We start from the raw sequence: 27,069 nt of genomic DNA on the forward strand, positions 1-27,069 counted from the left end.
ATTTTTGTATTTATTCACAAATACAGAATTTTGCAACTTACCATACAGTTCAGGAAACAAATGTATAGATCCCAGAAAATTACCTGTCTTGTTTGATCCGGGCTAAGAGAGGCTCCAGCCACCCCACTGTGCACTCACAGTGGGCGTCTAAGAAAGTGATCACTTGGCCCTTAGACACAGAAGCTCCTTTTAATCTGGCTCTGATCAATCCAGAACGTTGTTCCATTCGAATGACATGAACCGGTACTTTTAATTTTTTCACATAATTCTCTAGAGGTCTTTTCAAAAAGTCTGAAAAATTAACAACAAAAATAACATGAAAAAAACTGTGACCTGGCATTATCCAGATGCAGAGCAATTTTGGTCTGCCATGCTCACTCAACACATATTTACTGAGCACTTTCAGCAAGGCTCCCTGATGCACAGACCTATTTTGCTCTAGGGAGCCTTTGTGTTTCCTGAGAGAAAGCACCAGGGCTGCCGCTACCGCATTACACCAGGAATCAGGAGAGCCTCCGGGGTCAGGCTCAATTAGAGATAGGCACGTTACCACATTTTTCTAAGCAACTCTTTGTCAGGCTCAATTTTGCTTTTTCTAATCATGCTTTGGGATCAGGAACAGAAGGAATATAGTTCATGAGCATTAAATCCAGACCACAATAGAGAAAAGGAACAGAGTATGCAGTAGCTGTTAGAGTTCAGAAAATTGTAGTAGTTCTTCAAAGGTAGAAACTAATTGTCTTATTGATTACACAGTCTTTGGCTACACAGTTCTTTTAGCAGGAGGTAGAAGGGAGGTCAAGCTCAGAAGAGAAGTATTGGATTTTAATTGCAAGGCCAAACAGAGATCCTTAACAGTCAAGCAGATCTAAGTAAAAACAGTTTTAGAGGAAAGAACAATTGTAGAGGAAAAGGGAAAGGAAGAGGAAGTGGGTATGTGAAATTAATAGCTATCCTGGAGCTGTGTGGATAGAGGTTATGACCCTAAGCTAAGGATGTGCTGCTGCTGAAGTACATCATTGACTTTAAAAAGTAGAAAAGGCTCAGCTTCGTCAAAGCAGAGAGAAAGAACTTTTCAGATGAGGCTATTTCATGGCATTTATGCCAGAGAAGCTACTGATGGTGGTATGGCCAAAGGTCTTTCCAACTAGTCCCCATACGACAGGTGTGAGGATGATCTCTCCAGGGAAGGAAGAACCTGAGATGGAACGAGTGGGACTCCGGTGACCAGCTTTGTCCTGTAGGACTCTGATAATGGAAAGGTCATGTGAGATCAAGGTATATGTATTAAGGGGCTCTTTAAGTCCTAAAAGTGGGGAACCAAAAAACTTTCTATATAGTGGAGAGGGAAGGACAGACAGGAGTGACATGGTTCTCATCTGCTTAACTGGTCAGACCAGAATAATATGAAGACTGTGAAAGAGAAAGGGCCTGTGGGTCCCACTACACCAAAATATCCATCATTTCCACTGCTGCTAATATATTTCCTAATATACTGGGGCTGAAAAAGTATTTGAAAAACACCTGGAATAGAACTCCTACCTGGATCAACACTGTGATTTTATGAACCAAATATTAGAGTCAGAAAGATATAATTTGAGTTTAAAAAGATAAGGGTAGTGCCAATCCCAGAGACAAGCGACACTGTGCAACACTAGCTATCCTGTGTCTGTTTAGCAGAATGGCAGGCTCTTGACATATTTAAATTCATTTAGTACAACGACACTGTGAGATTGTCACATATTTTAGAGACAAAAATCTAAGGCTCATATTATTAAATGAACTGATTGGGGTGGCCCAGTTTGTTAAGGGGTTAATCCAAGGTTCAAAGCCATGCCTGCCTGATTTCGAAGCCTAACTTTTCATCCATAGCAAGAAATCCCAGCAGGAAACTACAGAGACACACACAAAATGACATTAAGTTCCGAGTTTGACAGAACCTCATGTGGCAGGGTGTGAGGTGTATTCTAGCACTTTACCCCAGTCAAGGCTGGGTATGCCATCGACAATGTCCTTCCAGTAAGTTTTCTCCAAAATATTAGACAATTTAAAGTGCTTCTTAAAAAGCAAATCAATCGAATTCCTGAATCTCACATCTTTGAAAGCTGTAATACTCTGTCCTGTCTATAAATAAAATGAAAAATGCATGATTCTTTGGTCTGGTAGTTCAAAAAAGTTACTATTCCACAAATTTTCTTAACATCTTAGTTTGACATGTTTGTGGCATCCATGCAATAAAGCTAAGAAATAGGTGTCTTCCTAACAGGTGATAGAGAATTATGGACTCAGGGCTGGATGAGAGATTAATAACTATTCAAGCCTCATTTTACGAAAAATGAGCATGGGGCAGGGCAAAGGGAAGAGTTAAGTGACTATGATTAGAAGCAACTGTGTCATTTCAAAATAAGAGAATCTTGTTTATTAGAATGTCTCTACAGCTCTTAGTCTATAAATGGATACCTAAGCACCTCTCCATCAGACAGTGTGAAGCTGTCAGAGAGTGTGAGTGTCAGAACAAGCCTCACTGCTCATAGCAACATCTGAGAAATCTTAGCCAGAACTCTAAAAAACTGAAGAAAGAGCAAGGAATTTAGTATTTAATAAATCTGACTCCTGATCCTTACCAAGTAAGAACCTGTTTCCTTTAGTGTAAAATGAGAAAAACAACAGTCGTCTCGGATTAGGAACATTCTGTCAGTTCTAAGTTTGAAGATAACCTGAGATGACAATTACATAACTTCTGACATGAACCAGGGATTCACGCACTGTTCCATCAGAGACCCTGTAATAGTTAAGTTACAACCGACAGCAGTGTGCAGAGCAGTTAAGGGGCCAAGCCCTTGGTTTATGCTAAGCCTCGTTTTCCTCATCAATAAAACAGGAATAATTACAGCACCTATTGCACACTTCTTTAATAAACAGAGCTGCTGACAACTCAGCAGGTTAACTGTGAGATCAAGTATCCTGAGGCCATAAGCAGACCGAGCATGCTACACAACCTAATTAGGAAGCTTGCGTAGACAAAGAAGTGAAAGCAAGGGTTAACTGACTGGTAGATCATTCTGTCATACATTAAATAATTCTGTTTACTAAGTTACAGGCGCTGTGGGCACTGAGGGGATTATGGTGAGCAAGGAGGCCTGATGGAGTGTACAGTCTAACTGGGGGTCAGGTGGAGAGATGGAGGGAGGTGGGCAGGAGACAGTCATAAACAGACAAGTAACAGTCTCTGTTAAGAGCTGTCAAGGAGGATGGAGTTTTCTGAGATGTGTTCAGAGAGATATAACCTGACCTTGGGAGGTCAAGGAAGGCCTCTCTAAATATAATTTGATTCTGAGTAAACATTTGAGCTGAGCTGTGGAGAAGGGGTGGGCAAGGGAATGGTTCAAGATGTGACTGATGAAGCAGGAAGAAGCCAGGTCATGCAGGCCTTTCCTCTAAGGCAGGGGCGTCGAACTTATTTTCACCAGGGACCACAGCAGCCTCTCGATTACCTTCAAAGGGCCTAATGTAATTTTAGGACTGTATGAATGTAACTACTCCTTAACTAGGGGTAAGGAGCTCGGCGCCGCCTCCAGGTAGAAACAAGGTGCCGGGTGGTGGAGGGCTGGATTCTGTCTGCGAGCCTTGTGTTTGCCACCTGTGTTCTAAGGCTTAGAGGAAAGATTTTAATCAGAGAAGTGACATGATCAGAAAGGCTCTTGAGGTGGGGTAGGAGTGTATGTGAGAAGACTAGTTGGTCTACTTCACCATTTGAGCTGAGAAGTGTTGGTGCACTGGATGTGTCTCATGAAGAGGAAACAGAAGACTTGTTAGAGAGTTACTTAAAAATAAAAAGCTTGCTCTGGTTCCTATTCCTAGGCCCAACAGTTACCACCTAAACAAGAGAGCTGAAGAAAATTATATTAGATAATTCTCAGTCTGGATAGCAAGACAATTACAACCACAAAAACACAATGCCTACAGGTTTCCAAACAGCAGAAATGGTGACCCGAGGTAAGCTCCTGAGGCTTCCTAGGCAGAAGACAGTGGAGCAGCAGACCCCAGACTGGGGGCCCTGGGGTAACACTCAGGGACCTCGCTTAGTGACTAAGAGCCCCAAGGGGGGCAGTGAAGTAGATGTCTGCCTGCACGTTTTCTCTTACAGATGAGGAAGGAAAAAAATAACTAGTAAATGTGACTTTGTCGCTTTAGAGTTATGGGCACATGGGTCTTTCTAGTGAAGCCACATCCTACAAAAAAGCATTCCACACAGCCTTCTCTGGCACCCAACAGAATAATAGTGAAACCAAAGGAGGAAATGGAAAAGTAATTCATTTCATCTAAAGAAAAATATCTCTCCTGGAGGAATATTTAATATGGCAAATATCAGCATATGAATAAACCAAATGCAAGTCACTTGCAGTATAGATGTTTGTACAGATCGCTGCTTAACAGAACTTCAGTTAATTTTTTTAAAGGATTAATTAACTCCTAGCTAGCAAAAAATTATCCACATGAGGTTTATGCTCCTATTGTCCACAGTAATTATTTAAATGTATTCTTAATTTATAACAGCTTTCTAATTTTGACATTAGTCACATTATTATACAATAATTTTATTTTTTACATGATTATCAACTATTTTCTTAATTAAACCAGGGAGATAAACTATAAGGTACATGAGAAAGTAGGGCTATAGCTTATCCTTCATTTATACATCTGTAATCTGGCAAAGTAATAAGACTTAAATTCTTATTAATGTGCAAATTGTTCCCAATATTATATGAGATGATTAAATTTAATTATGGTTAAATGTACATATTTAGTGTAGGCACAGGAAGGAGAAGGTATAATACTTGACCAAACTATCCTAGCAGATGCAGTAAGAGATTAGGCAAGGGACTTGAAGATACTAGTGAAAGGGATTGACGTGATGGGTCAAGAAGTTTAAGGCTGATCATGGAAGGAAGGGAGAGCCATTTTCTGTAGTTCCCTCCAAATTTTTCTCATGTGAGCTCAGGAATGTTGGGGAAATACATGGCACCAATGATCCTAAATAGATTTGCCTTGGGGGTGGCGGTAGTGGGGGGGGGCAGCAGGGGAAATGCTGCGTGACTATGAATTTAACAGGGTTCTTCATTGACGGACTAACCGGAGCCCTTTCTACATTACCCTGTACTGTGAAATCTCCAAGCAGCATTTAGAGTAAAAAAGTTAGGCGGGGCTACTTTTAATTAATATATTTTTCCAAAAAAAGTACTTCATGAAACAGTTTGAGAGATTTTAAGCTCATGAAAAGTTCTGAGACTCTTGGACGAATATTTGTTTGGACAGGAGTCACTGTAGAGATTTATTATGAGATCAGAGTCATATTATATACCATTTTTCTTAACTTCCTTCCTCATCCTATTATGCCCCTAGCTATAGCACATTCCTGAATTTAGAAGTGGACTAAAATGGGAAAACACATGAAGAACCTGGAAAACTAAGGCTCACCCGCTTAGGCCTCACTCTGCTGTCAGAGATACTCCCACTGTACAGGCAACTAAATTTCTCCACCTATGGCTCTAAACAAGATCCAGCCTCTCTCCAATACCTCAGAGCTGCAGCTTCCCACAGAGAAAGTCCTAATAAAATTATGTGGATTTATTCACTATTCTTTATAAATATAAATGTTCATTTTATATAGCATTACTTCTTTTTAAAAACAAGGTTGAGATACAAATTAAAAGCTAATTAAAGTAATATTTTAAGTTTCACAGTATCTAATTGTTTTGCATATGTGAATGAGTCCAAATGCCACAAATATTTTTAGGATAAATTAGAAGTCTGTATAAAGTTATTGGGTTAAAAATGATAGCAACTATTTTTTAAAATCATTAATGACAAAAGGTGTAGCATATTATTGGTGTTACAATATAAAGTTTACCTCTTTCACTGGCATCATCTACTAGAACAATTTCTTCTAGCATGTGTCTTGGTGAGCGATTAATGACACTATGGACAGTTCGCAGAAGTGTGCTCCAAGCCTCATTGTGGAAAACAATCACCACACTTGTTGTAGGAAGGTTATCTGGATACACCTTTGTTTTACACCTAGAGACAAAGCAAATGCCTTTACAAAGACGGACTGTTAGGACAGCACAACGAATGAATCCAGACTAGAAAGGGTAATAAAACAATGAAAACAGTTTGCTCTCGTGGTGGGACTCTTGGTAACTTCTCGTTTATTTAAGTTTCGGTTAATGTTGCATGTTTAATAAATAGTATCTGTTTAAAGTTATGTATTTAAATTAAAATTATTTTAAAGAGGTTAATTCTTTAAAATTAGGCACTTCTTCCTGATGAATGTTTTCTGTGAATTTAACAGAGAAGGCACTAAGGCTTTATCATCAACCCCAACCTGAATTTATCTCAAGAATCCAGCTGGACAAAAATGCTAAGAACCACTAGAATCTATACAACTTAATAATCTAAACAAAAACGTACCTCCCACAAAGGAAGAGAACTAATATTCACCGAGTGTCTATGGTATACTGGGCACTTAGGATTCCTAACAATTCCCTGAGGTACTGGGGGACACATTTCACAGATGGAAGCTGAGGACAGAAAGAGCAAGGGGGTGGCAAGGCCTGACTGAGGACTCCACGGTCCACGCCCTGCTGACCAAGCTCCTAATGCGGCTCCTCTACACTGAAATATCAACACGCATCTGGTTTAGTAAAGCAGTGTCTAGAAATGCAATCATCAAAAAGACCAAACACACTAAAAAATACATGCACAGAGAAACAATGTATTAACTGTATGTTTCTAGCACTTTGTTTTAGGCTACGTGGTCTCCTCTTTCAATCTTGTTGGCTGGTGAAACTACTACAGAAAAGGCTAGCAGAGAACAGTAACAGTAGTAAGCAAGCAGAAATCAAGGGATGTGCTTTACAACATAAACACTCCTAAAGTGCACATATAACTCTTTCTAGGTATCCCCAAATTCAAACGGCTGCTCCAGCCTTTTCTTTCCATTTTTGCCCCTGCTCTCTAGCAACCACCAATCTTATTTGTTATTGCCTGTCAGTGGCAGTGAAGAAGGGAAGAGGAGGGAAGAAGTGAGAAAAACATCAACTGACCCCCTCTTCAGAAGCTGCCACAACAACCATACATACCAGAAGTGCCACTCTAGGGCTGCTAGTTGGCAGTGGGAAGAAAAAGAAAATGGAAGGGAAAAACATTGACAAGGTCAAGGGGTTGAATAAAGGAGGAATGGGAAGGAGAGTTCACCATAGGGGCTCCATCAGCACTGGTCCCCGTTCTCTCCAAGGAGAAAGGGAGAAACAAAGAGCTTCCACTGTCCTCTTCATTAAATCCAGTTTCAGCCCCTCCCATTCTCGCTACCATTCCCAAGACTCTCTTTCACAGTAGGGTCTCCATCTCCTATTGTTAGTAACCTCACTATCTATTTATTTACTGAACGAAAAGACCTATAGCCTCACCTGCACGTCACTTTCCACTCCTCTCTCCTTCTATGTTCACTCCAAGATCCACTAGAAGGCCACCACACAATCTACCACCCTGTCTACACCTCCCTGCTCACACCTCCCTGCCCACAAGTCTGGCGTACAGAGGTAAGACCAAAAGACTAGTTATGTAAGCTATGGAATAATGTGTCCCTACCATCCCAAATAATACTTTTGAAAATAGTTTTCAACTATTTTGTCATAAATGGTAGAGACACGTGTGTATATACGTGTGTGTGTTTATGTGCATTAGTACTTTGCTTCAGGTACATCATAGGCGAACAATCGAAGATACTCATGTTTTTATGGTAAGACACACCCTGAAAGCCCGACTCACAGCTTATACGACCGCGATGGTGAAATCAGGCATGGCCTGGGTGTGATTCAGAAAAAGTTTCTGGTATTGTTTAACTGATTCACATTAAGTCATATACGATCTCTTTTCCCAAATGAGTCCTATTTATTATTATAGGAGAATTGGGAAACAGAAAATAGCCAGGGTGACCACAAAGCTGCTAGCTTAGCAAAACAACAAGAAGAGCAAAATTGAGTGAGACCTTGATGGTGATCAGGAAATACACAGCACACACACAGTGTCATCGGCCACGTGCATGGCTAGGAAGCAACAGGGAGGGAACACAAACATCTGAGAGGGCAGGTTCTGCAGAAGAGAAATGGTAAGCCAGATTTACTTCTTGGATAATATATTAAATAATTAAAGTCTGGAGTTGTATGGAAAGGAAGAACACTAGAAATAAAGAAGACTGAAATGTAAATCATTCATTAACAGGATGGAAGAATTAAAGAAGCAAATCAAGTACTAGGATTCTAAGAAAAGAAAGTAATTGCCTAAATCAAACAGTTAAATGTCATCATTCAGAGAACACAACAAATTCACAAATATTCTCTGAAGGCAAAACAGAAAATACACAGAGAAAACATGGGGAAAAGTATAACACATCTCAAAATAGATAAGCACACAACCACCCCCTCCCAGGAAAGCCATAACGCGCTCCAGAAGAACCAAAGACCTTTTGAGTATTCCAGTTAAGCTTTTCCCATGGAGGGACCACCTGTCCTTGTGGAGTGGGGGACACAAAGCTGAGGATGAGCAGGAAGGCCACAGGCAGTGTTATGAAGCAGCTTTCACCCACTCAGTCCCAAGTGAGACATCCTCAGGAATGACAATCAGCCAGGATAAGGTTGTACCACTTTTTAAAACTGATTATGCTATTATAGTGATCCCAATTTTTTCCCTTTGCCCCCTCCACCTGGTACCCCCATTCCCTCCAGAAATGCCCCACCTTAGTTCACGTCCATGAGTCGTGCATATAAGTTCTTTGGTCTCTCCATTACCTATACTGTACTTAACATGCCCCTGTTTTGTACCTACCATTTATGCTCCTTAACCCTGTACTTTTCTTCCATTCTCCCCCTTTCCACTCCCAGCTGATAACTCTCCACATGATCTCCATATCTGTGACTCTGGTTCTGTTCTGGTTGTTTACTTGGTTTGTTTTTTAGATTCAGTTGTTGATAGCTGTGAATTTGTTGCTATTTTAATGTTCATAGTTTTGATCTTTTTCTTAAATAAGGCCCTTTAATATTTCATGTAACAATGACTTGGTGGTGATGAACTCCTTTAGCTTTACCTTATCTGGGGAGCACTTTATCTGCCCTTCCATTCTAAATGGTAGCTTTGCTGCATAGAGTAATCTAGGTTGTAGGTCCTTGCTTTTCATCACTTTGAATACTTCTTTCCAGTCCCTTCTTGCCTGCAAGCTTTCTTTTGAGAAATCAGCTGACAGTCTTATGGGAACTCCTTTTTAGGTAACTATGTGTATTTAAGATTCTCTTTATTTTTTACGTTTTGCATTTTAATTATGGTGTATCTTGGTGTGGTCCTCTTTGGGTCCAACTTTTTGGGGACACTCTGTGCTTCCTGTGCTTCCTATGTCTATTTTCTTCACCAAATTAGAGAAGTTTTCTTTCATTATTATTTCAAATAAGTTTTCAATTTCTTGCTCTTCCTCTTCTCCTTCTGCCATCCCTATGATTCAGACATTGGTACTCAGGAAATGTCTCAGAGGCTCCTTATACTATCATTTGTATTTTTTTGGTCTACATTTTTTGAGTTCTTTTTTCTTCTTACTGTTCTGGTTGATGTTTATTTTTTCCTTATGTTCCAAATTGTTGATCTGAATCTTGGCATCATTCCATCCATTGCTGGTTCCCTGTAGAATTTTTTAAATTTTACCTGCTAGCCTTCATTTCTTCCTATGTCTTTTTCTTTGCTGTTGTTGTACTCCATGAGTTCTTCGAGCATCCTGATAACTTGTGTTCTGAACTCTGCAGTGGATAAGTTGGTTATCTCTGTTTTTAGTTCTTTTTCTGGGGTTTTGTTCTGTTCTTCCATTTGGGCCATATTTCTTTGTCTCCTCAATTTAGCAGCATCTGCGTGTTTGTTTCTGTGTATCAGGTAGAACTACTTTGACTCTCCGTCTTAGTGGTGTGGCGTATTGTAAATTGTACAAATTGTGTGGGGCAGAGCCTTAGGTAATTGCCAGGCTGGGGCAACCCATTCACCGCTTTGTGGCTCTGTGTGATGGGGAGGGCTCAGAGAAGAAACAATACCAGGGACAGCGCCACTGCCTGGCTTCTGGAAGTTGCCCAGCACTTGTCCTGTTTCTGGTCAATTCACTTACTCCCCGTTGGTGACTAGTGCCCTTCCAGCTGTTGCCCTGGTGCTGAATCACAGAGTGGGTTGGTCTATGTAAGTTCTAAGTCCATGTGGGCCCTTTAAGTGGAGTCTCCTGAAAATCAGACAGTTTCTTCTGCCACCCTAACCCTCACTGGTTTTTACAGCCAGAAGATATGGGAATTTATCTTCCTGGTGCTAGAGCTCTGAGCTGTGTGGTCTGGCCTGAGGTTGGGTTCCCTCACTCACTCTCTCCTGAGGTGTCCCTCCCTATTTTACTCCAGCACCTGTGCGTGTGGGACAGCTCATTCTGCCGCCTCTCCCTGCCACACCACATCTCTGGTCTCTCCATGTCTCCACCCCTCTTATTCTTCTGGATGAATGTGGCTTCTTTAAATTCTTGGTTGTGAGACTTGCATTCAGCTCAAGTCTGGGTTCTGACGGTTCTGGGCATTACTTGTTTTGAAGTCTGGTTGTAATTTTTTTCTGTAGTTGTGTGAGGAAGTGAAGTGTGTTTACCTATGCCTCCATCTTGACTGGAAGTCCTAATTGGTGTGATTTAAAAAAAAAAAATCATTGTCTTCATCTTGGAATCCTCGCTCTATGACAGCACAGACCATGAAATTTCTGCTCACTATTCAATCTCTAGTGTCGGGAAGAGTGCTTGGCACACAGCTGGCAATGAAGAAATATTTTTTTTTGAGTAAGTGAAAGAGAAGGCACCTTGCGTAGCCGTGGGCACAGCCTGGGATGGCAGCCCGAGCCTGTGGGCAGTGGGTAAGGCTGGGGCTACTTTGTTTTTTAAGTTATATAAAACTTTGTGGGTTAGAGAGGGAAAAGAAGAATCTTAACTTTTTATTAAAATGTATTGATACGTACAAGAAAGCTGACAAATCACAAGTATGTAGCTGAATAAATTCCCACGGAGTCAATGTGTCAAGCAGTCCGCACTTAGGTGAAGAAACAGGCTGTCAGCAGCACCCCAGAGCCTTCCTCTGTGTCCGCCAGTAATGTGTGCGAGTTCCAACTGTCCTGCCTCCTTGTCAGCACTTGGTACTGTCAGCAATTTTTATTTTAGCTATTTACACAGGCATAAAGTACTATCTCATTATAGTTTTAACTGGCATTTCCCCAATGGCTAATGTCTTTTTATGTACTCATTTGCCATCCATGTAGCATCTTGAGTGAAGTGTCAAGTTTTTTTTGGTAACTTTACTGCATGCAATTTTTTTTAAAAAGTGGGTGGTATATTTTGAGAGTTCTTTATATATTCTAGATAAAATTCCTTTATTGAAAGTATGGTTTGCAAATAATTTCCTCCAAGTCTGTAGCTTGTCATTTCTTCCTCTAACAGTGTTTTTAGCAGAGTGAAAGTTTTAAAATTTGATGAAGTTCAAATTACTTTTTTTTTTCTTTTATGAAATCATGCTTTTGGTGTCATGTCTACTCTCTAATGTCAGGTCTGAGTATTTTCCCTAAAAGTTACAAACTCTGAGGTTTTAGATTTAGATCTATGATCCAATTTGAGTTAATTTTCATATAACATGAGAGTTAGGTATAAATTAATGTTTTTGCATATGAATAATTGTTCAAACACCATTTGTTGAAAAGTTAATCATTTCTCTACTGAATGGCTGTAGTGCCTTTGTCAAAAATCAAACAGCCATATCTGTGTGGGTCTACTTCTGCACATTCTGTTCAATTCCACTAATCTATGTATCTGTCTTTGACAACACGGCACTGTCTTAGTTACTGTAGCCTGGTAGTAAGTCTTTAAACTGGTTACTGTGTATCTTCCAACTTTATTCTTTTTCAAAGTTATTTTGGCTACTTTGCCTTTCCATATACAATTTTAATCCCCTTGTTGGGCTTCTGAATGGAACTGCATTAAATCTGTACATTTATTGGGGAGAACTGACATCTTTTATGTTAAGTGTCCCAGCATAGCTAAAACCTGAGGCTTTAGTTCCTTACTCTGCAGCAAATTTCCTATGACTGTGTCTGTGTTTGTGGTCTCGCAGAGGAGGCAGAAAAAGAAAAACGATGGATTCTACCCAGGTGCTGGAGACCAGAGATCCTCTGGTCAGACAGCAGATGCCCCCTCCCTCAGAGTTTCAGCTGCTTGCCTGGCTACTGCTCCCGTGGATGCGCTGTGTTGGCAATATTACCTAGAGGCTGGACTAACAGAGACTGGAAAAAAAGCAAGGGATGGAGAAAAGAAAAGAGAGGGAGATCTCTCCCCTTTCTTGTTCCTCAGACCAGGAAGAGACGATGTCTCTTGGGGCTCCCTGTCTGCACTCAGGGTGTACTCTGGGTTTTGGAGAGCCTTCAGTTACAACGCTGAAAGCAATGGAGAGCAGACACCCTTTCCTTGTTTCTCATCTTAGGGCGAAAGCTTTCAGCCTTACACCATTAAGTTTGGCACTAAAAGCACAGTTCATAAAGAAACAAGGGAAATTTGACTTCATCAAAATGTAAAAATTTTGTGCTTCAAAAGGTACCATTAAGGAAATAAAAAGACAAGCCACAAACTAGGAAAAAAAATTGGATATTATATATCTGATAAAATATTTATATTTAGAATATATGAAGACCTGTTACAAGTCAATAAAAGACAAATAATCCAATTAAAAATGAGCAAAACATTTAAAGAGACATTTCAAAGATATAAGAATGTAAGTACATGAAAAGATCTCCAAGATCATTTAGTCATTAGGGGAAAGCATATTAAAATCACAAGAAACCACTTCACACCCAGCAAAATGGCTATAATAAAAAAGACAGTCAAAAAGAAGTATTGGTGAGGATGTATAGAAATTAGAACACTTATACATTGCTAGTGGGAACGTAAATGGTGCAGTCACTTCGGGGAAAAAAAAAGTTTGACAATTTCTTACATAGTTTAGTTAAGCATAATTACCACATGGCCCAGCAATTAGGAATTTACCCCCCAAAAATGAAAACATATATTCACACAAACACTTGTACACAAATGTTCTTAGCAACACTATTCATAATAGCCAAAGAATGGAAACAACCCAAATATTCATCAACTGGTAACAGAAGAAATAAATGTGGTATATCCATACAATTGAGTTAAGACTGGGCAACAGAAAGGTACAGGGACGTACATGCTATCACATGGATAAATCCCAGAAAAATGATCCTCAATGAAAGAGTCCAAACATAAAAGACTATACACAGAGTTTGGCACAAATAACACCCCCTTTTTTTTTAAACATAAAATCATAAGCATGTAATTCTATAACATAGTATCACACTCAAGCATACCATGTGACATTTTTAGGTAAAACGTTCAAATTAAAACTATAAAGTATTACACCCATATTATTACCCTACCAGCCACACTCAAGCAGGCGTTACTTCTGCCGGACCCTGTATTTATGATTCCATTTATATGAAATCCCCAGAAAAGGCAAATCCATCCAGATAGAGTTCAGCAGTGATAACTTAACCCTGGGGCTGACACTGGGAAGAAGAGTGACTACAAATTAACACCAGAGATCCTTGGGGTGATAGAAATTTTCTAAAAGTGGTAATGCTTGCATAAGTCTGCAAATTTATTGCAAATCATTGAACCATACACTTTAAATGAGTACTTTCTGCTTCCAGGAAAGATGGCGTAAGCACACCCCACTCTCGTCTCTCCCAGTGAGTGGAACTATAAATTCTGGACAGAATGCATGGAGCATCTATTTGAGGGGACTCCGAAATATAAATGGTAGCAGAATCTGAAGTTCTATCAACCAGTGGTGAAGTTTCCATTTTTCTCCCTCTGGCATTAGCCAGCCTGCAATCCAAGGGAGTCCCAAAGTGAAAGTGTGCACTGGGTGCACAAAGAGCCCCAAGAGAAGCTCTCTTTCTGGTCTGAGAAACTAGAAAAGAGTGTCCTAAGAGAGAGCAGAGATACCCGCCAACCTCACCCCACGCCCTTTCTCCCTCTTCTCCCAGACTCACAAGTTTGAGAAGCACTAATTAGGGTAGTCAGTATCCTGGTAGGTAGGATGCCTGTAGAGGTGAAAGATACTTGAGCAACTTTTTTTTGTTTTTAGTTGATCAAAGGACACGTACATAGCTTAAAAAGTCCAAAGCATGTTAAAAAAAAAAAAAAAAGCTATTGCCTCACTTCTGCCATTTTCCTTTTCCCATTAATATGCAAACCACCTTCAATTCTTTTACCTATTTCTCTTGGCATTTACTTCCATAATTCTAAGTACTGTATCTGCATTTTTACCTGCTGACTTTCTTCTAGTTCTAGATGCTACATATTGACTCTTTACTATAGAACAAAAGGGTTTATTTCACTTCTATCCCCATCCCAACATATATACTTGTGGTCCCTCGGTCTCCCAAAGTATGTGTTTGGTTACATCATTACTTAAGGTTTATATCAGGACTTTGTAAAATGTTATTCATACCTGATCTGCATATTATAAATACTTTTCCTTTACGGCACAGCATTCCCTTCCACTTCACACTGAGTTATTTTCTTTTCTTAATTTTTTTGTCACTAATTCAAACCCAAACTCTCAAATTTGTCACTAGCTCTAACTCAGACTCTCTATGAATTGTCTAAAGAGACCCGTATGATGTTCAGAAGCACTGCTATGATAGCAACAAAATCTTCTTAAAGAAATGTCTCCTGAAATTTTCAGGGCTGGTCGCCTCTATGCCTATACTGCTGTCATCAGGGGTTTGCCCCTCCCCATCCCCTTGCGGGTTCTAACTGTCCCTCTCACGCAGTGGATCTCCTGTTTTCCTCTTTTTACTTTACTCCTTTGTTTTGGTTGAGGGCACAGGCTGAGAAAGAATAAAAGGAGATAGGTACATTTTTCAAACTACACCATCACTACCATAGTGGGCTAATGGTATTAATGGGAGTGAGTTATATAATGGGGTGGAGTTGGGAGTTGATGGAAAATCCCTGTTTTTTAAACAATGAGTCAAAACACAAGTGGTTTCATTTATGTCCCCTAAGTATAGCATTAACTAAAAGATGGCCTATATAATAAGCACTCCTGTTACATGCGAATGAAAGGATTACTGAACAAACTCTAGTGAATGCATGAAATTCACTATATGGTCTGACAGCTGGGTTGAGTGCCTGCTTTAGTGAGTCATAGATGTTTCAGGAAATAGAGATTAGTAAATTTGCTTAAGGTGGTGTTCACTTCAGCAAGATCAGGCTGAAGAGAATCAATCCATGCAAATGCCTAATGACTCGGGAATGTAGAACAGAAATCCCTAGATAATTATTTTTTCTATTATTTCTCAACTGTTAAAGTCCCACTCTACTTACCCTAACCTTCCTACAGCCCGAAATGGCATTAAGAGTTATATATGCATTATCCCACTTTATCCTTATAACAACACTAAGACAGAGTATTATTATCCCAGTACGACAGATGAAGACACAGGTTTAGCGAAGTGAATACGCACATACGATCCAATCCTCTTCTCCGTTTCCCTTTGAGCTGTGACAGGCTATTTACCAAGGACAAGCCTATATTTTTGGTAAAGTTACATAATTTCTCCTCTGTATATACTCAGTCAGGCAAGGTCAATGAAGATTTAAACAAAAAAGTGATGGGAAAGTACCGATTATGCTTTTTGTCATTGCCAAATTTCACTTGGGTCACTTACTAACCATCTTTGGCACAAATCATTTAACCTCCCAAAGTCTAAGTTTCCCCACGGATAAACTGGGCATACTAATGCTGTTTTGCTCAACTGCTTAAATATGATCATATATATAGTGCTCAGAACATAATAAACACTCAATAAATGGTACTATCACTTTTTAAGACTTATTACATCAAGTAAAATTGCCATATTAGGTGACTCGGAATTTGTCTTAAACCTGCTTGTCTAAGATCACACATTGCAAAACTCATTCTTTGATTGTTAACTTCTATGTAATGCTTCTTGACACTGGAACAATGCTACTCTTTCCTGCAGTCTCCTCCAGGAAATGTGCCCCTGGAGACCCTACAAGGCAGTAAGGGTTCTTGGCAGGCACAAGGTGGTCTGGACACTGCCAGCTATACCACCAGTCCAGCCTCTGACCTAAAATAAGCAAGTCTTTTCTGGATTCAGAAAAGGGGGTGAAAAAGCTGCACTTTCGAGGGTGTCCACACTACTTATCCTTCCACCTCTGGGAACTGGTCTGAAAAGGACCTCCTGGCCCGCTCCGTTCAGCTTTAGTATGGGGGTAGTTAAGTATTAATCTTATATTTCTAATTTAACATTTCATTGTGAATACACTTCAGAAGCCAGACAGTGATTAGTAAAAGAGGGTGGAGATCGAAAAACATGCTTGGACTTGGCTTTTCCCGAGGACTGCCTGGGACCTACAGTTCACTCCCTGAACCAAGGCCTTTATCCCAGGTGTCGGGAAGGATTCAAAGCACTACAAATACTCAGAGCAACCCCTGTTATTTTCCTCATGGTACAGATAAGGATCATACGGTACAGAAAAGTCAAGCAACTTGTTCAAAGCCACACAGCCAGTAAACGGCAGAGTCAGACCTGGACTTTGCCCAGTATCAAGATATTAATGAGAAATCCATCTGGACACAATTCATGAAGGGAGAAAAAAAACAACAGTGTGGATTGAGAAGCTCTAGCATCAACATATGAGTAGTTCCAGAGGAACAGACTGGAAGAAATAGTGACTCAGCAATATCTGAAATTATTGCTAGAAATGTCCTAGAATTAAATAATATGTACGCTCAGGTCAAACGTACAATATATGCACTGAGCACGCAGATGAAGGTAAATCCAAACCTTGACAACTACAGGTCTTACTACTAAAGGCATAGAAATAAGGTGCACAGGTTCCACACCAAGACAGAAAAACAGGAATACTAAAAATTTTATCAGGTGAAATTGAATCAATTAGCAAAATGAGAAATTAAAAAGGTAAACAGAAAACAAGATTTATGAGGTTGAACTTTATGAAACTGTCATTTAATAGGTCAACAATGGAAAATATCAATTTCATATGGTTCAACCTAGAAATAAAAATATATCAAGTCACAATAATTATAGTTATGCATCAAACTTAACCCATTAAAAACAAAAGACTATTAGAGGGAATTAAAAGTATAAAATCCAGCCAGTTAGTAGAGATACACCTAAAACAAAATCATACAGATGGGTGAAAGTAAAGAAATAGAAAAAAAAAAAGACACACCAGAAAAATGTTAAACTGACTAAAAGTGGTACAGTATTATCAAAACCAAGAGGGAAAGGTTAATAAAAATACAGCAAACGCTGGGTTAAAGAAAGAAAAACACCACCGTGAATTGTCCTAAATGCATCAAATGATGTAGCCTTGAAAAATAAGCTAACAGAATGAGTTAGGAGAGAAACTGTCAAATCCACAATCATATTTTTCTTTTAGTGCAACTTCATCACAATGTAATAGAACAAACACACTGAAGACAGAAGTAACCAGCTGCACAATGTGAGTTATCCCCGTTGCTGTCTGAAGCCAACCACGCTCCTTACTTACTCAAGGTCAATGCTCTTGCTGGAACACTCCCCTCGAATTTTCCCTCAAGGGGATCATTCCCATCAACACACAACCATACTATACCACATACCATCTAAAAAAGGAAAACAAAATGTTTCCCTTGATTGCATGACCTCCCCAGCTAACACCCTATCTCTCTGTTTTCCAACTACACCTCAGAAGCAATGCTACACTTGTTATCTCTCCACTGCTTCCCCTTCCACTTTTCCCTCAATTTGATTTTATTTGAAGTCTCACCGAGTTCGAAAACATAAACTGAGTGCTCAATGAGTTATCATACAGTTAATGTCCATGTAACTACCCTTCAGGTGAAGAAAGAATAGTGCTAGCACTTCCAAGTCCCCCTTTTTCCATTGCCTTTTCTTTCCTCTACAAAGGTGGCCAATCATTGTCCTAACACTTTCCATTACAGTCTGTTTGACCTGTTTTGACCTTCCCAGAAGCAGCCATTTTTCTACATATATATTCTTGTGGGACTTTTTGCTCAGTGTTAACAGTGAGAGTCATCCATGCTGTAGTATGTAGCTTTTGTTCATTTTCATTGCCATAAAGCAGTCCATTGTATGACTATACCGTGCTCTACTGTTGACACACACTTAGGTTACCAGCGGTTTGGAGCCAGTACAAATAGTATCGCTATAAACTTTTTTGTTTTGTCTCCTGGTGCGTATGTGCATGCATTTCTGTTAAGAGATTGGATCTGCTGGGTCATGAATTATGTTAATAATTTTAGTAAACATATTTTTCAATGTCAATGTACCAATTCAACTCCCAGTGTTTGACGTGGTTATTTCATTGTGGTTTTGTGTTCTCTTCATTACAAATGAGGTTGAGCATCTTGTCAATGTTCATTGGTCACTTAGATAATAATCTCTTCTTTGAAGTTCAAGTCTCTCACTCATTTTTCTTTTGGATTGTCAGTCTTATTGATATGTAGGCATTTATGTATTGTGGATCTGAGCATGTTGCTGGTTATGAGTATCATAAATATCTTGTGTGACTTGCCTTCTCAATATATTTTTCTTTTCACTTTTTAAAAACTGAACAAAGTCTTTAATGTAATCTTATTTATACCAAAGTTTTCCTTCATTTTTGGGTAACTTCTATGTTCTGTTGAAGAAATTTTTCCCTATTCTGAGATCATAAAAAATTCCTTATGTGATCTTCTAAGAGCTTTATTGCTTTGCCTTCATGTTTACATCTGTAATACAGGAAACTGGTTTTTCTGTATGGTATGAGACAAAGGTACAGTTTCAGTTTTGACATTAAATATATTAGGTTGACCCAGCAGTTTACTTTTCTCTTAAGAAGGTCATCCTTTTCCTACTGCTACGCAGCGCTGCCTTCACCCTACACTGAGTGTTCCAGGAGTGTGGGACTAGTTGGGAACTCCCTGTTGTTTCCTGATCTGCTTATCACAACAACAATACCACACTATCTTAATTATTATAGTTTCCTGAGAAATCTTGGTAACTTTAATTAAAAATCCTTAATCTTATTCTTGCATAAGAATCTGGGTCTTCTGGGTCTTTGCATTTCCAGTTACCTTTGTGAACCAATCTGTCATGTTACATGTACATGTATTTGTACACACACACGTGTTTAACTGGGAACGCACTAAATCTATAAACTAACTTGAGGAGAACCAACATTTTTATAATGCTGAGTCATCCACCCATGAACACAGGGCATTTCCCATTTATTGATATCTTTAATTTCTCTCAAAAAAAGTGTTTCCTATATTTGGTATTTTCTGGTTGATTTTTAAAGAGGTATTTAAATTTTTAAAATTTTCTTTTGTTGGAAAACTGACACAGAAATACAATAGATTCTTCTTATAAATATTTGCCTTAAAGTCATCAATCTTGCTAAACAACTTATTGATTCTAATCTTTTACCTATAATTCTTTTGGACTTTCATTATACATGAATATGTCAACTGCAAATACACATAGTAAGTTTTAATTCTTCCTTTCCAATCCATATAGCCATATTTTCTTGCCTGAATAGAAACAGTGCTAATGGGTATCTGTATCATAGTCCAGATCTCAAAGGAAAAGCTTTCAAAATTGTTATTAAATGTGAATATTTGTTGTAAGGCTTTGTTTTGTTTTCTAGATACCTTTTATTCTTTTACCTGGGAATTCTACGATTTTTATGATAACTGGTGACAACTTTTTAATCAAATCCTTTTTATCTAATAAAATGACCACATAACATCTCCTTTTTTCCTGTCAATGTTGTGAATTTAAATCATAATTTTCAAATATTCTTTTTGCCTTGAATTCTATCTTAGCTGCCAGTAACATAGGTCAGGTGTATTTCTGTTCACTTCTTTTACCCCGAATGTTCCTATATCTGTATTTTTTTATGTCTGACTCTTATAACAATATATAATTCTTATTTTAAAATGCATTCTAGCAGTCTTTGTCTTTTAAGCAATACCTTTAATCCATTTAATGTAACTACTAATATGCTGTAGTTTAAATCTCTTTCCTTATTTTAGACTTACTATTTTCTAATTTACTCTACTCTATTAATCTTACTCTAGTTTTCCCTACTCTATTAATATTCATTTTCTTCTCATGGTTACCTTAAAGATTACAACATCTAGCCTTGACTTATTAATGTCTACTACTAACTTATTTTTACTCAATTCTTGACAACACAAAACAGATCTTACTAACGTTTAACTTCATGTCCCCACCCAAAGAAAATGCTTTGTTCTAGATTTTAATCTTATAGATATTTTATATCCCATGAAATATTTTTAAGTTGACATTATCTACCATTTACCATATTTACCATTTTTATTGCTCTTCCTTCATTTCTATTCTCTAAGTATTCCAATGGGGTTTTTTTTTCTGACTAGAGAATGTCCACTAGTATTTTTTAGTGCAGATAATAAATTAACTCACTTGTTTATCTTAATTTTTTTATTTTTGAAGGACATTTTTGTTGGAAATAAATTTTAGGCTTGTGGTTATCTCTCAGCCTTTAAAAGATGTCATGCCATAATCTTTTGGCTCCCCCACCTATTTTTTTTCTCTCTAAAGAAGTCAGCTGTCAAACTTACTATTGGGTCTCTGAAGGTAATCTTTATGTTCCCTGCCCCAGCCACCCCCTTTGTAAAACAATTCTCTTCCCTGGTTCTGGTTTGCAGTGCTTTGTTACAAAGTGCCTAGGCACGATGTGGCAGGTGTTCTGCTCAGTGTTTGCTGGACTGATTCTGTGACTCACTGTCCTTCATCGTTTTGGAAAGTTCTTGGCCTTTAAACTTTCAAGTATGGCTACTGCTCTAATTCTCTTTCTAGCTCTACGATTACAATATGTTAATTTTAGACCTTTCACTGTTTCTCCTATAGCTCTTATTATCTTGCCTTTACTTTACACATTTCCAACTCTCCATGCTTCATTCTGGATATTTACTTCTGAACTATAATTTAGTTCACTCTTCAGATATGTATAATCTTCTGCTAAACCTATCCACTGTGTTTTTATTTTTTTTATTATTGTGCTTTCTCAGTTCTAAAATTTCCATTTGGTTCTTTTCTAATAGATTCCAGTTTTCTGCTGAAATTCTTAATCTTGTTTTTAGCCTCCCTGAACACATCAACATTATGTACAATCATTCAAAAGTCTGTACCTGGTAACTTCATTATCTGGAATACATTTTTGTCTATTTTCTATTGCCTATTGTTTGTTTCCTTTCACGTTGTCTTGTTTCCTCACATGCCTGCTCTTTTTTGAATGCAAGCCAGGCAGTTACTTCTTCTAAGGGAGCTAGAGGCACTAGTAAGCCCTAATCACCTTAATTCAGTTCCATGCATTGAGATAGTTTGAAGATGAGCTTCAAGAGCTTATCTCCTTCAATTCTATCATTATGGGAGCCTAAAACTAAAGCATTAGGGAAGGGAAAGGGGCTATCACACCCTTCTCCACAGGCACTTGGTAGGCTCTAGAATCCAGTTTTTATTTCCTACCATCAAAAGACTGTTAAAAGCACTGTTGAGTTTTTAAATATGTATCTGGATTTAGCAGAACCATTGAGGCAAAAAGTGGCCTCCAAATTCTAGGCTTGGCTTTCTGGGTTTCCATCTTCTCCCATATTTTGGCTTGGAATTCTTCACTGCCTTCTAATCTCTGGATGTTTTCAAGCAGGTAATTTAAAATTTTTTTTTTCTAACTTTCTAGGTAAACTGAACTGGGGAGTTGGTACAGATCACTAAGGCCACAATTATAAAAAGTGGAAGTCTTCCCTATTTTTTGTTTTATATATATATATTTTTATTTTTTAAATTACTTTATTATTGTTCAATTAGTTTTCTGCATTTTCTCCCCACCACTCACTCCTACCCCAGCCAAACCCACCTCCCTCCCTTGCTTCCACCCTCCCCCTTGGTTTTGTCCATGTGTCCTTTATAGTAGTTCCTGAAAACCCTTCTCCCCACTGTCCCCTCCCCCCCCCTGGCTATTGTTAGATTGTTCTTAATTTCAATGTCTCTGGTTATATTTTGTTTGCTTTTTTTCTTTTGTTGATTATGTTCCAGTTAAAGGTGAGATCATACGGTATTTGTCCCTCACCAGCTGGCTTATTTCACTTAGCATAATGCTCTCTAGTTCCATCCATGCTGTCTCAAAGGGTAGGGGCTCCTTCTTTCTCTCTGCTGCATAGAATTCCATTGTGTAAATGTACCATAGTTTTTTGATCCAGGCATTTATTGACAGGTACTTAGGTTGCTTTCAGCACTTGGCTATTGTAAATTGTGCTGCTATGAACATTGGGGTGCACAGGTTTTTTGGATTGGTGTTTCTGGGCTATTAGGGTATAATCCCAGCAGTGGAATTGCTGGGTCAAAAGGCAGTTCCATTTTTAGTTTCCTGAAGAAATTCCATACTGTTTTCCACAGTGGCTGCAGCAGTCTGCATTCCCACCAACAGTGCACTAGGGTTCCCTTTTCTCCACAGTCTCACCAGCACTTGTTGTTTGTTGATTTGTTTATGATGGCCATTCTTACCGGTGTGAGGTGGTATCTTATTGTGGTTTTAATTTGCATCTCTCTGATGGCTAGTGATGCTGAGCATCTTTTCATATGTCTAAAAATATGGAATGCTTCACAAATTTGCATGTCATCCTTGCACAGGGGCCATGCTAATCTTCTCTGTATCATTCCAATTTTAGTAAATGTGCTGCTGAAGCGAGCACTTCCCTATTTTTTTCATGAAGGTTTCATTCCCATCACTCCAGAAACAATTTTGTACAAATTCTAAAAACCTCTACACACTGAAATCTCTTGGTCAACTTGGAGACATCAATTTACTTTGGCTACTCCCAAAGCCATTTCAAACAGTCCCGTGTCTCTAAATTCTCTTGTCCTTGATGACTACGATTTCCACCTTTTCCCAGCACTGTAGAATTTTATAAATATGTGTATCTGTATTTTTCCTCTTCTTTCCATCTTGGCAAGTGTTACTATAATTTCTGATGGCTTGCATTCTTAACTCCTCCTTTTCTCTTTTGTTCCACATCCAAACCATCAGCATTCTCTTGGTTCCCTCCTAAAAATGCAATTGGAATTGAAAACTTCTTCACATGTGCCAGCCTCATCCAGTCCGCTGTTGTGTCTCACTCGTGCCCCCATTACACTCTGCACAAATATCAGAGAAACGTCTCTCACTCACTGCGGCTGGGAAGTATAAATTGGTAAAACCACTATGGGAGCACTTAAAAAAATCAAATGAACAAAAAAACCACATACCTTTCAGCACAGTAATTTCACATCTAAGGTCTTTCTGACTATAACTCACAGTAACAAATACATTTTACGTTAACCCAGCACACACATACTGAAACAATGATTAATGAAAAAATACCTTTACCACATGAGACATACTCTGATATCTCCTAGTCTCTTTCACTAATTAAAATACTCACTAAATTGGTTTCATGGTCCATTAGTGACTAAAAGATACATAAAATCAAACATTAAATAAATTATGTTATGTTCATAAAATAGACTTCTGCAAAGCAGTTAAAGTGAATGGCCTAGAACTACATGTATTGACATGGATAAATCTCAAAATCAATGCCTGAACAAAAACAATTTTTAAAGGAAAGGATATGTACATATGCTATACTAGTATTTGTCAAGTTAAAAAAGAAACCTAGGCCTGATTTTTGCATTTATTACTTTTAAAACATGATGAGTAATGATAAATGCAAAAACCAGATCTATGGTTAGAACAAAGCAGATTAGAACTGGGGAAGGGTATACAAAAAGTTTTAACTGTACCTATAAAGATTTACTGTTAAAAATAAAATATGAAAAATTACAGTAACAGTAACTAAGTTACAGTAACTTAGATTTGATAAAGCTAGTGGTTAGTACAAAGGTCTGTTATCTCTTCCAGCTTTCTGAATATTTAGGCCATTTTTAGTCAAAAACTAATTGATAAAATAAGAAAAGGCTACTTTGTAAAAAAATTTCTGATAGAGCACTAGTAAAAGAAAATGCATAATAAAAATACTTCAAGACACATATTTGAAAGCACATTTTTAAACTACAAATTATCACATGTGTCTTTGAGGCAGTAAATAAAACAACAACAACAAAAAAGTCAGGGAATTCACTAAATTTTGTATTAGGAAAATTTACATTTCATAAGGTAGATAGAAAACAAACTACAAGATGATAAATACAGGTACAAAAAAGTAATATTTATGTTAGAATATTTTGTTTGCAAAATTTTATTTAACTAAAACAAAATACATATTAGCCTTAAGAACTACCAATTAGTCTTTATAGAAGTTACTGAATATCAAAGTAATATCAAAGTTACTGAAAGCACCTGAAAAAAATATAAAACCATAAGGCTTAAACAATTATAAACAGCAACTTCCATAGTTTCATCAAAATCATCTAGAGACATTTATCTGGTATAAAAAAATAAATAAAATTCTACTAAATGCATGATTTTTTAACCTGCTTCCAGGATTACATGTAGTATTAAAAGGAATTATTTTTAAAATAAGAGAAAATAACTTCCAGCAATTAGACAGAGAAAGAAGGGAATCAAGAGTCAGAGGCCCTGGGTTCAAACCCCACTTAATTATCCTGGGCTATAGTAATTTCTCTCAGGTATGTTAACAGCAGCCTGCCTCATGGCACTGTTATTTTTTAAACCAAAGTTAAAATTATTCTAAAAAACTACATTGATTAAAATGCTACTGTTATGCTAAATATCTCACAAATATTTATATGTATAAAAATGGTGTACTACAGGTTTTTCTGTCTATATTTTTAAAAAGTCAGGCAATGATAAGGACTTAGTAATAAAAAATTCAAGAAAGTAGCTGAAAGAGTCTGGGATTTCTCCCTGGAAGGAAGGAAGGAAGGAAGGAAGGAAGGAAGGAAGGAAGGAAGGGAGGAAGGAAGGGGAGAGAGGGGGAGAGAGAGAGAGAGAGAACACAAAAATATGAGACTACAGGAATCAATTCCAGCTGTCCGAAGCCTTGGCTAACAGGAATTCCCAAAAGAGAACACAGACAAACGGGACAGATAATAGACGTGTCCAATGGTGATGCACATGATGGACCAGTTTTCAGGCCTTTTCTACCACATGCACACAATTTATTAGCTTCGAAGATATCAGTATGAAACATCCTTAACCAACCACTCCATAGGAAAGAGAGAACAGAGGAACACAGTCAATGATGCCACAGTGATGCAGTTAGCAAAATTCAGGCTGAGGAAAGACACAAGACACTCTACCTGGTCTTTAATAAACTGTAAGGGGAAAAAGGAAGATACAGGGGGAGCCTGCAGGCTAAAAAAAGATTTAAGAGACATATATACAGGTTGCAACGTACAGACCTTGTTTGGATCCTGACACAAACACTATTTTTTAAAAAAGAGAAAAATACATGACACCACTAGGGAAACTTGAACACTAACTGGGTATTTCATGTTATTAAGGAATCACTGTTAATATTTTTTAGGTATGAAAATGGTACCATGATTTCTCTTTTTTTAAATGAGCCCTTATCTTTCAGAACATATAATATTTACAACTGCTATGTCCTCGCCCAGGACTGGGGAACCTGCTCCTAATCTCACTCACCTGGGTGATCACAAAAGGCAATAAACCACAGGGATGCTCCTGTCATGTTGGCTAGTCTACCCTAGAGCCAAAGATCAAAGTGAGAGTAAAAGCCCAAATTGGAAAACACAGTGTATTTTATAACCTAATCCTGAAAGTGACACTCATCACTTGTACTGTGTTCTATTGGTTCTACTGACCAGCCCTAAAACAACATAGAAAGACACCACACAGAGGTATCGACACCAGAAGATGGAGACTGGAGGAGGACATCTAAGTGCAATACAAAGCTGTTAGGAATTGTTGAAGCAGGTGATGAATACATGAGGGTTCATTATACTATTTTCTCTATTTTTGTATGCATTTGATATTTTCCATAATGAATTTTTTTTAAAAAAAGAATACCAGCACAGAGATGGAACAAGAAGCTATAAAAAGGCTACTCGGGTAGCAGTAACTTCATGCCCCCTTCTCTGTCACAAGCAGCCAGTCCCACGAAGGCCCAGCAGTTGGCCAGAAGGACTGTACAGGGGGAGCATACATGAGACAGAGTTTGTCAGAGTACAGGAGCTCTCACCAAGCAAGAAACCCAGTGCTCAGGCGTACGAATCACACCATTTAAACACTGTTCTTTGCATAGTGAAGTTGTTCACAGTCCAAAAGCTGGTGACTTCTAATATACTTCAAGGCTATTAATTAGTAACAGTATCTTCAAGAGACATGTAAACGATTTAAAAAACATAAATGCTTAATAAAATGTGTTGAGTGGTTATGTGCTCAGGGGGATTACTAAAATTACAAAAATAACTCTATAAGAAAAAATAATAGTTAAGACTCTTTTTAACATAGATGTTGTTAAAATATTAACTGTAGGTGTCCCTGAAGGTTCCAGCTTTCTTCAGTAATTCCTAAATTGTTCAGGAAAGTATACATAGCTTGCAAAACCTGAGATTACAGTGAAGCCTCTCTTGACTGATCACCACTTAACCAATTTGCTGAACAGACACGCTGCATCCTGTCAGTTTAATTTTTATAGGCACAATATTCAATGGTTATTTTATTATGACTCACTCACGGCTCTGCCGTGCAGTAAGCTATGGTTATTTTTGCTTTCTCTAAACAATTTTTAAAAGCTTTCCCTGGAGTTAATGATTGTGTTAAGTTTTTCCTTGGTATGGTTTTCTATGTACTTATTAGTAATTCAATTGCATATTCTCCAC

At 38.2% G+C, this 27,069-nt stretch overlaps 1 protein-coding gene and 1 non-coding gene across 4 annotated transcripts in view; both read right to left on the reverse strand.

The window, feature by feature from the left end:
* The window catches only part of GALNT1 (polypeptide N-acetylgalactosaminyltransferase 1), a 132,553-nt gene that overhangs the window by 30,025 nt on the left and 75,459 nt on the right, over positions 1-27,069 (reverse strand). For all 3 annotated transcript variants that reach the window (XM_036009154.1, XM_036009155.1, XM_028524318.2), the window contains 2 exons: positions 5,912-6,078; positions 84-291 (listed from right to left, as the gene is read on the reverse strand). In XM_036009154.1, coding sequence (XP_035865047.1) covers positions 84-291; positions 5,912-6,078 — 375 coding nt within the window. The remainder of the gene's footprint in view (positions 1-83; positions 292-5,911; positions 6,079-27,069) is intronic.
* LOC114507102 lies at positions 22,849-22,955 on the reverse strand. The gene has a single exon (XR_003685380.1). It is a non-coding gene; the product is annotated as a U6 spliceosomal RNA (small nuclear RNA).

The sequence above is a fragment of the Phyllostomus discolor genome, chromosome 9 (genome assembly GCF_004126475.2).
Source record: "Phyllostomus discolor isolate MPI-MPIP mPhyDis1 chromosome 9, mPhyDis1.pri.v3, whole genome shotgun sequence".
NCBI classification, from domain to species: Eukaryota; Metazoa; Chordata; class Mammalia; order Chiroptera; family Phyllostomidae; genus Phyllostomus; species Phyllostomus discolor.